The 10,449-nt window shown below is 61.0% G+C and overlaps 1 protein-coding gene across 1 annotated transcript; it reads right to left on the bottom strand.

Moving 5' to 3' along the window:
• Positions 1–6,178: 6,178 nt before the first annotated feature.
• DIO3 (iodothyronine deiodinase 3) lies at positions 6,179–8,146 on the bottom strand. Its single transcript, XM_055555665.1, has one exon. The coding sequence runs from the start codon at positions 8,144–8,146 to the stop codon at positions 7,241–7,243; it is 906 nt and encodes a 301-aa protein (XP_055411640.1). The 3' UTR covers positions 6,179–7,240.
• Positions 8,147–10,449: the final 2,303 nt, after the last annotated feature.

Here is a 10,449-nt window from a genome sequence, read left to right as displayed (position 1 = left end):
GGTGAGGTGCCAGAGAAGAAAGGAAACAGCCTGTTATTTTGTACCTCAACTCCGGGAGACAGTGAAGGACAGGGAAGCAGAGAGTCGGACACGACTGAGCGACGGAACAACAGCTGGCACGAAGCTTCCTGCATTTTGAACAAAGGGTTCCGCATTTTCCTTTTGCTCCGGGCCCTGCAGATGACCCAGCTGGCGAAACTGCTGGTCCTTTCTTCCTTGGCTGCAGGTCGCCAGGTACGTGGGGAATCTGGGAGCCCCTGTCTGGTCACAGAGGCCCAGCTGGCTGTGGAAGGTGGAACTCCAGGTCTCAGAGACCACGGTCTCACCAGCAGTCCTTTGAGCTCTGAGTCTGCCCGACTGGCCGGAGAGATTGCATCGTCGCCAGCTTCACTGTCCCACCTCCCTCCCCCAGGACTGTCAAGTTAATTTTTTAAAGTTTTTTAAAAGAAATATTATTGCTATCACTATTTTTAAAGATTAATTCACTTATTTTACTTTTGGCTGCACTGGGTCCTTCTGGCTGCACCCAGGCTTTCTCTAGCTGTGGTGAGCGAGGGCTGCCCTTCATTGCGGTATGGGGGCTTCTCCCTGCAGGGGGTTCTCTTGGGGAACAAGGGCCCTAGGGAGCTTGGGCTTCAGTAGTTGTAGCCCACAGGCTTCAGTCCTTGTGGCACATGGGCTTAGCAGCTCCATGGCATGTGGGATCTTCCCAGACCAGGGATTGAACCCATGTCCCCTGCATTGGCAGGCGGACCAACAGGGAAGTCCTAAAAATGATGATTTGGCTGCATCGCGCCACATACAGGATCTTAGAACCCACACCCTCTGCATCGGGGCCATGAAGTTTTAACCAGTGGACCACTGAGGAAGTCCCAGGACTGTCAAATTTAGAAAAACAAACAACCCAGGATGTCCAGTTAAATTTGAACTTCAGATAAACAATGAACAATATTTTTTAGTATATCCATGCATTATTTGGTACATACTTTTACTAAAACATTATTTGTTGTTTACCTGAAATTCAAATTAACTGATGTCCTTTATTCAGCAACCCCATTCCCTTTCTCCCTTTCAAATGTTTGTTTTCTCAGCACCACCCCACACCAAACCCTCCCAGTGTCCCCACCTCCCACCCCTGGGTCTGGTCCAGGACTCCCCATCTCCACGCAGAACCCCTCTCTGCCCTGACCTCTGGGTTTCTCCTCACTACAGCCACTGTTTTTGCTGTTTTAAACCCTATTTTTCTGTCATAAGAGCAATACATGTTCACTACAGAAAAATCACAGGCTCCAGACAAGCAACAAGAAGAAAGTAAGAAAACACTCATAATCTCGCCCACACAGAGACAGCTACTGTGAATTCCTCGGGGGAGATTTTTCCAGAGCTGCATGCGTGTGTTTCTCTGCAGATATTTAAAAAAAAGAGCCCAATTCAGACCCACTGTCCTACGAGAGCTTCATGTTCCTGTCACCGCAGAGGGAAGAAACAGTCTGCGTGGTGAGGGTCAAGGTCCTGGATCATTTAGTCACCGAGAGAGGGACTCTGTGTAGCCTGATGTTAGACCCCAGCATCAGGGAGGCCAGTGGTCAAAGCTGCTTTCTAGTCCACAGCCCTGTTGCTAATGTCTAGGGCCGTTATCACCAAGTACCGAAGACCGAAGGCTTTAAACAGCAGGAATCTCTGCTCCTGACAGTTCTGAAGGCTGTCAGTCTGAGACGAAGGTTATCAGCTGAGCCGGTTTCTCCTGAGGCCTCTCTTCTTGGCTTTATGATGGACGTCTTTTTTCTCCATCCTCACGTGGTCGTCCCTCCGGGCGTGTCTGTGTCCCGACCTCCTCTTCTCATAAGGACACTGGTCAGATCGGAAGAGGGCTCACCCCAATGACCCCGTACTAACTTGAGTCAGTGTAAGTCACTCAGTCATGTCTGACTCTTTGCAGCCCCATGGACTGTAGCCTGCCAGGCTCCTCTGTCCATGGGATTCTCCAGGCAAGAATACCGGAGCGGGTTGCCATTTTCTTCTCCAGGGGATCTTCCCGACCCAGGGATTGAACCCAGGTCTCCTATGTTGCAGGTGGATTCTTTACAGTTTGAGCCACCAGGGAAGCCCATACTCACGTATATCTTTAAAGATCCTGTCTTCAAATAAGGTCACATTCTGAGGGACTAGGGCCAGGACTTGAGCACATGACTTTTGGCGGTCGACACAATTCAGCCCATAACACACCGGGCCAACCTGCTTCAACCATGCCAAGTCTCAATCTCTTCATCACTGAAATGGGGCTAATGATCGAACAACCCCTGAGCCGGTGCTCTAGAGCCTGGGAGCTGTAACTACTGAAGCCTGAGTACCCTAGAGCACGTGCTCTGCAACAAGAGAACCCACCACAGTGAGAAGCGTAGCCCCTGCAAGTAGCGAGTAGCCCTGCTCTCTGCAACTAGAGAAAAGCCACAGGGCAATGAAGACCCAGCATCACCAAGTAAATAAATAAATATTCTTTTTTAAAGAGGGAGATGAGGATGACCAGATCAAATAATTCCGATGAAGCCCAGTGCCTGGCCCCTAGATGGAACACACAGATGTCACTTCTCCCTGTGGTACGTGTGGGTAGTCCCACCTCTGGGAAGGTCACTTCTCTGCAGGACCACTTCTCAACAGGAGGCCATGGACCTGTTGGTACTTACCTAGCCCTTTGCCCAACAGTTTATTTCTGTCCGGTAAATACCAGGAGGTATTGTGTTCGGAACACAGTTTGCACTTTTTAGGCCTCCGTGGCTTTGCACTGGCAGTACCCTCCAGGGATGTCCTTCCTTCCTCCTCTTCCTGGAGGAGGCATTTGTGTCTTCAAGGAAGTAAATAAGACCTTCTAGAACTCTTATCATGCCCCACCTCCCATGCTTAGGGCTAAACCGTGTGCTAAGCTGACACGGACCTTGAAAATACTAATGAGGAGGCTGGTGATGGTTAGATGACTGTCTCCTTCCCCTCCTCCCCACTCGTCTGAGCATTCCTTGAAGGCTGAGATGAGTTCCTTCTGGGGGCGGGAGGGGGGGCACTCAGACATCCGGAAGGTGCCTGGCACAAGTTACTCCGCAGGCAGAGACCTGCTCAGACTAGACGGATGGCCAGGCCAAGGATGCCAGGATAGGAAATGGCATGGGAAATGTGTGGGGGCGGGTGGGGGTGATCACCGAACACGCCGTGGCGTGATCCCGATGACAGCCTGACGGAGACTAGAGCTGAGGATGTGCTCAGGTAGGGCTGTCAGCAGGTGAAGTGGGGCCTGGACGGAGGCTCACAAAACAGTCCACAGGGGCGGTCCTGAGGAGGAGGAGGGCCTGGGATGCTCAGGGGTGGCTGTCAAACCTTCCCAAACATTCTAGATCCCCCTGGAGAGCTACATTTCACACCAGCCACATTGCACGTGCGTGTCTGTACACACACACACACACGCACAAAGGTTTCAGGAAGACACAGTTAACTTAGATGACATGAACATTGGTATTTACATTGCATGTCTTCCATTTCAGTTCTTCAAGATGCCTGACTTGATCTGGTAAGTTGATTTCATGAGCCGCCACTGGGATCTGAAATGCAGTTTGAGACGGCTTGCTCTAAGCAAGCCTGACACTTTGTGCTCTATGTTCCCCTGTATTTAAAATTTAATATTGGAAATACATTTATGTCTTATCTTTATAGTTTTCAGTTCAAAATAAGGGAGAGAGAGAGAGAGAGAACACGGGGAAAATACAAAACAATAAAATCAAATAGGTTTTCGGGAAGGCAGTTTAGCAAAATGTGGCACAACAGACACAGACATGGGTGTGTCTAGCAATTTCACTTTAAGAAATATGCTCGTGGGGCAGAGGGGTGTAAAGCCCTGAGCACCTCGTGAAGAATGTTTATAAAATGAAACAACATCCCTGGCCTGGGGCACCCATGGAGCCATCCTTGGCCTGAGGTCACCCAATACTCAGTTACTGACGTCGAAAGGGGCAGGGATCCTGGAGAGAGGTGCCAGGGAGTCAACAGTTAATGCCAGCCTATAAAAGGATAAGCCTTCGCTGGTTTTACAAGGGTGGGTGAATGGGAGAGGCAAGTTAGAAAGTGCACACACCGGGAGGTTACCTAGGGTTGAGTCTCGGGACTTCTCTGTTTTTGGCAATGAGCGTGCGTTCTTTTTGTTAGAAGGGGAGATTTTAAAGGAAATGGGAGAAAAGAAAGGAACAAGAAAAGGAGGGAAAGGGAAGAGCGAGAAGGAAACGGAAAGATGAGGGGGAGGAAGTGAGACAGGGAGGCCAGAGAAGAGAAAGGAGGAAGGGGTGGATGCTGGGGCGCCCAGGAGAGGCGAGCGCGCCAGGCCGCGCGGGCCGAGGCAGGAGCCACAGGTCCCAGCGCCGCGCTCTCGGGGTTTTGGTGCCAGGAGCCTGAGGAGGCTCGGAGGGGAGCGAGCAGCGCCTCCAACTAGATCCCCAGGTAGAGGACTGGGACCGGCAGCGACCCCGGCCCCCAGGGGGGCCCCTGCGGCGGCGCCGCGCCGTCCGGGGTCTCCCTGCGCTTCATTCCGGCCGTGCGCGCCGGAGTTCACCCGGCAACCCCGCCGCTGGCTCAGTATTCTTCTTGGGGGTTTCGGGGTGAGACGAAGAGCGCGGGAGGAGGGGGATGGGAGGAGGTGCAGAAAGACCATCTGTGCCAATTTTTTCTTTTTTCTTAAAAGTAGCTTTTTCAATGTAAATACTTTTAAAGCAAAAAAAAAAAAAAATCTCAGCTCAAGGTGTCAGTTTCAGAAAGTTTCACGGAGGAGCGGCGTGGGGGCTGGGCGCGGGACTGGAGGCGGCGTAGGTGGAGCTGGGGCTCCGTCCTGCCTCCAGGCTGCTTGGACCCTCTGTCCCGCAGACCACCCCCCCTCCCCGCCCCGCCCTTCCCCGGCTCCCCCTTCACGTGCGCGCGCACTGACACCCAGGCGCTCACAGAAACCGCGCCCCCAACGCCCGCCTCCGCATCCCGGGCCCGGGACTGTCCCGGGTCCCCGGGATGGGGAAGTGCGGTGGCTCGGCTCCCCCGATTCCTGGTCCCCGGGCTCCCGCCTCAGCTCTCGTTTCTCTGTTTCTCCCGCCCCCCACCCACTGTTCTGCTCTAGGCGTCACCAGCACAGGGAGGTGGAGACCAGCTAACCTCGCGCTCCCGGCATCGTCCTCACCTAGCGAGCAACACGCGAGCCGGGGGTGCGTGGGTGGGTGGGGGCAGGGACTGCGAGGGGGCGCCTGGCCCGGAATGCGGGGAGCGCGGGGGCTCTGTGCCAAACGCCCCTTCCTCTCCCAGCCCGGGTGCCGGTCACCGCCATCCCTCTCTCGTCTCTCTCGGCTCGGCCACCTCTCTCTCCTCCGCTTCCCAGCACTGAGCGCCTTGGGGTGGTGGTGATGAGGTTTGGCTCGAACTTGGGGAAGCGGAGGAGGGGGTGTTCTGGGCCGGGGGCCGCGCTCCAGCCACCCCCGCCCCGCGGTAGGAGCTGCTGCTGGAGTGATGGCGCTGCAGGCCGCCTCTCCTTCCCCGGTCGCCCCGCCCTCCCCCACCTTGCGCTTTTCCATGGCGATTCCCGGGGGGACCCCCCAGCAGACCGGCGGGGATCGGAGGGGTAGGGGAGACGATTTTGCGGGTTTGAGGAGCGCGCGAGGGAGCAAGGAGGTGCTGGAAGTGGCTTAGGGAGGAGCCAGGTGTGCTGAAGCGCCCGTGGTGGGCGGGAGGCCAGCCCAACCTGGTCCAAAGCCCCAGGGTCCAGCCTCGCTCCTTTCCCCTCCCCCACCCCGCCTCCACCCCGACGGCGCCGGGAGAAGTTAGATGGGCGGCTGCAGGGTCAGCTGTCACGGCTTGCGTGCGCGCGCGCAGGCGCGCGCGGCAGCAAGTGCGGGCCTCCCGCCTCCCTGGGGACCCCGCCGGGCTCCACATCTCCGCTCTTCTCATCACCTTGGGTCCCCCACCCCGGGCCTGTGCGCATCCCGGGCATCGGCACAGACCCCCTTTCCTTCTTCATTCCCCTCCCGCACCCCCGCTGGCGGATGCTCTTTCTCTCCACCCTTCCCCCTAGGGTCACTATGGGGACGCGAGGGAGAGATTTGTGTTTAATTCTTGCCGCTATTCAGAGGGAAGAAAAAAATAAAGGGACCAAAGGCAACCCGAAAGCAATTTACTTCAAGCCTTTATTATTGTAGTGTAAAAGAAGTTTATATACAGGGAACGTTTCCAGCAAAACACTCACTAAATAGCCTTCACATCAGGGGCCCCCCCACTTCCGGCCCCGCAGTCGGCAGCTCTGTCTGGGAGACCCCTCTTTCGGGGTTCCCAGGCTCTACCTTCATTTTTCTTATCCGGACTCCACCACTCGAACCCCGGGTCGCAGGAGCCCCGGCCCCTTCCCTCTGCCCGGGGCGCCGTGAACCCCGACTCCTAAGCGGTCTTCCTTTGTCCCTAAGCAGTCCCCCAACCTCCCTCTCCCACCCCGTTGATGTGGTTTCCTCATGGAAACCCAGAGCACTTTCCCCTCTTGTCTTAGGTGCTGCTGCGAGCCTCCTGCAAATCAGAACCAGCTCGTGGTCGAGGCCAGTTAGAGACAGCTCTTCATCAGCAGTGGGGCTCGTGAGCACCCAAAATAAGGGGGGGAAATAACCCTGCCCACCCTTCCCCACCCCAAGCATCCTCCCCCAAGGCAGGAACAAGACACAGACACAAAAGCAGCAGGGTATTTCTTCCCCGCGCGCGCGCACGCGCGCGCGCGACAGGTGTGGGTGCCAGGCAACTAAGGCGAGCGGCTCGCGCTGCTGGAACCCAGCTGCGCCCAGGGCGCGCGGGCGCAGCCTAAGTCTCTTTGCGCTGGGCCAGCGCGCCTGCTTAAAGGCACGCTGGCTCTTCTCTTCTGCGGAGGGCGTGTGAGAGCTGTGGCAGGGGGCCTCTGCGAGCACAAGTCCAGGGGCACACAGGGAAGGGTGGCGCTGCCTCCACCCTTAGAAGGGGATTTAGAGCAAGCCAAGCAAGTACAGGCGACGGACAGTTGAAAGCAGAGTCTGGGCAGGTGGAAGGGAGTCTTCAGGTGGCTTGGCTGAGAGGCAGACTCAGACGGCGATGCATGGCTCAGCTCAGCTGTGCCACTGGGCCCAGGCCAAGCCTGTCTGGGAGTTGTTTGCACGTGGGCTTCGAAGGCTCGAAGGCATGGCCCTCCAAGTTCAGTCACGTGTCCATCGGTTGTTTACACTCGACGGGGCTGCGGGCCGTGCAGCTGCTCATCATAGCGCTCCAGCCAGCTGCGCACCTCGGAGACCTGGTAGCCGTCGGGGCCTCGGCCGCCCTGGTACATAATGGTGCCACTCTGGATGATGTAGAGGCGCTCGAAGTAGGCGCCGTAGGCCGAGCTGCTGGAGTTGGTCATCGTGTCGAGCACGAGAGCGCATTCTGGAGCCCCTTGCTGCAGTAGGCGCGCGGCGCTGACCCGGTCCTCCAGGCTTCGGTGCTGCGGGATGCTGTAGGGAGAGTCTGTGGTGACCCAGCCGTCGGAAGGGTGAGCTTCCTCGATGTAGATGATGAGGAAGTCGACGTCGCGCTGATACTTGGCGACCAGGCGCTGGAAGGCGCTCATGCGCGCCATGAACGGAGGTCAGGTGCAGCTGCCGAAGTTGAGCACCAGCGGACGGTTTCCTCGGGCGTAGTCGAGGATGTGCTGGTTCTGGAAGCCGTCGGGCAGGACCACCTCAGAGTTGGGCGCCGGCCCGCCTTCATGCGCCTGCTTGAAGAAATCCAACTTCTGGCCGTGCCAGACGGCCCTCAGCGACGCCAAGGTGCACAGGCGGTTGTCGTCGGACACGCAGACAGGCGGGTCGTCGGGGGGCACTTCCTCGCCATCACTGTTGAGCTCCACTTCGATTTCCGGCTGACCCCGGCGTCGACGGCCCAGTAAATGCTTGCGGATGCACAGGAAGTCTAGCAGCCAGAGCATGAAGGCCGTGCCCAGGAAGCGCGGGAAGAGCACGAGGCACGAGGCCGTCTGGGCGCAGAGCCTCAGGGAGTGAAGCAACAGGGAGCGCAGCATGGTGGCGGCGCCCCCCAAAGCCCCCCTACCTTCCCCCACCACCCACCGCGGGGCGGCCTGGCGAGACATCTGGGCTTCGGCTGTTCGGAGAGCTCAATTTATAGCCGAGGCATCAATTGGCGGGAGACTCCACCTCCGGCCGGGGCCCGCCCCCTTGCAACTTGAGCCCGAAGGGATCACCCCGCGGCGCGGCCAGGGCCTTAGAAATCGCCGGCCGAGGGCGAGCACCAGCGGCTGGAAGGCGGGGCGGCCCGGCCCGGGGGCCGGAGGGGCGGGGCTGGGCCCCGAAGCCCGCTCGCCGGGACGGGCGATCAGGACCTCGGTGGCGGCGCGGGTCAGACAGCTGGACCAGGGACCCAGGAGTCCGCGGCGGAGGTCCTCCGGCTAGCACAGGCACCAAGCTGGCCCCGATCCCGGCGTCCCAGCCCCGGCCCGCGCACGCCCCTCGCCGCGCACCTGAGCGGAGATCCCCGGCGGACAGCCGCGCCGCGCCGGAGCTCCGGTTCGCTTCCCGCGCGCCGCCGCCAACGCCGCCCCCGCCGCTGCTGCTCGTGCGGGGCCGCTGCCCAGGTGCCGCCGGAGCCTGGGTCGGCGGCTGCCGCTTCGCTGGCCCCACCTCCCGCCCCGCCGGGGACGCTGGCCCGCAAGGAGGCAACTTTGGGCCCCCGCCGCTTGCCGCGTTCGCCCGCGGGCGCCGCTCGCCTCCCGGAGCCCGCCCGCCTCCCGAGCGCGCTCACACTCGCGCCTCGCACACGGCCGCCCCCCGCACCGCCCCGCCACGCACACCGCGCTCGGCGCCCCCCGCCGTCGCCCGAGGCTGCCGCGCGCCGCGCAGGTCACGCCCGCCCCGTCCCATCGCGCCCCGGCTCTGCGCCGCAGCTCTCGGGTCAGCGGCCTCCGGGTCCCGGCGGGGAGGTGCGGAGGGCAGGGCTAGCGGGAGGGTTGGCGACCGGCGCCAGAAACGCGGAGGCCCGGGGAAGGCAGCGCCGTCCTTGCGCCCTAGCCGAGCCGGGAGCGCTCTGGGCGCTGGGCGCGGCGGGCGCGGGGCGGCGGGCGCGGGGCGGCGGCGGCCCCGGGCGGCTCTCCCACTAGGGGTAGCTGTTGCCTGAACGCCGGAGCGCTCCCCTCTCGCCGCTCGCCTCGGCCGGCGCAGCCCCGGCCGCCGGGCGCACCCGTCCCGTGCGTCCCCGGACGTCGCTCTCTGCCCCGGGAACGTCGGGACTGGAGCGCCCGCGCTGAGCCACCTTCACCGACCCAGAGCGCTGCGGCTCGACTCACCACGGAGGCGCTGGGACGCGGGGAAGTGCGTACTCTCAACGGGGAATGTGTGTGGAGGCTTTTAGGGGTGCGGGGTAACTCCCCAACTCCATGGGGGCCCTGGTCGGCTCTGCCGCCGCGTCCGAGATCTGATGACTCGCTGCGCGCGGCGCGGGGCCGGCGACTTGGGGCGGCGGGGCGCAGAGTACCGTGACCTGGGGGGTCCCCGAAGCTGGGAGCCAGGTCGCCTCGCCTCGGGCCTCCTTGACCCCTGGGGCGAGGCCTGAACCGGGTCGAGAGCGATCTTGATGCCGGGGGAGTCCAGCCCGCCTGGGACGCTCTCGCGGTCGTGGGGACTCGTCTGGGGCGGCGGTGGCTGAGCCCGAGTCCGGCGCCGCCACCGCCGGCGTCCCGTGCGCTCGCTACCCGCCTGGGGACCGGCCGCCTAACTTCTTCCCGGGACGGACACAGCGCTCGCATCCCGGGCAGAGGTGGAAGCTCGCTGATCCGGATTCGGCGAGGGCACCGCTCTCGGCGGCGGCGGCGGCGAGGGAACAAGTCTCGGGGAGTCAACCTAGGGCACCGAGCCCCCACCCAGGACCCGGCGGGCCCCAGCGGGCGCGGAGAGAGATGCGCGTCTCGGGCAGAGGTCCTCTCCTCCGGTTTTCGCGACCCTGGCGGGACCCTCTGCCCTGCAAACTCCCACCTGGGACCGCGGCTCCGGCAGGTCAAGACCCCGAGTGGAAGGCAGGTCAGGGGCCTGAAGATAGACCCTTTTCTCTTTCTCCCAGCCAGGCGATGCCCCTGCGGCCTGGGGCGGCGGCGTTGGGTGCTGCAGAGCCCGGGAACTTCCCACCCAGAGGAAAGGCCGCTTCATCCCGGTCCCCGCTGTTCTTCGCGCCCCCAGCACTGCCCATCAGCACCGTGGGTAGGGGTCTTTAGGTGAGTTAGGGGATTCTCCCTGATCCCAAAACCTGAATGGGGGGCGTCCCCCTTGCCTGCTCCCCCCCCCCCCCCCCCCGCAGAGCATCTCTGAGCTGGCAAATCGGTGGTTCCTTGACTTATCTTTTGCTGGGCCGGGGAGTCAGGGTGGTGGCTGGGGGGAGAAGAGAAGA

This window comes from Bubalus kerabau, chromosome 19 (assembly GCF_029407905.1).
Source record: "Bubalus kerabau isolate K-KA32 ecotype Philippines breed swamp buffalo chromosome 19, PCC_UOA_SB_1v2, whole genome shotgun sequence".
NCBI classification, from domain to species: Eukaryota; Metazoa; Chordata; class Mammalia; order Artiodactyla; family Bovidae; genus Bubalus; species Bubalus kerabau.
The sequence above is the reverse complement of the archived record's forward strand: the minus strand, read 5'-3'. Positions and strand labels throughout refer to the sequence as shown.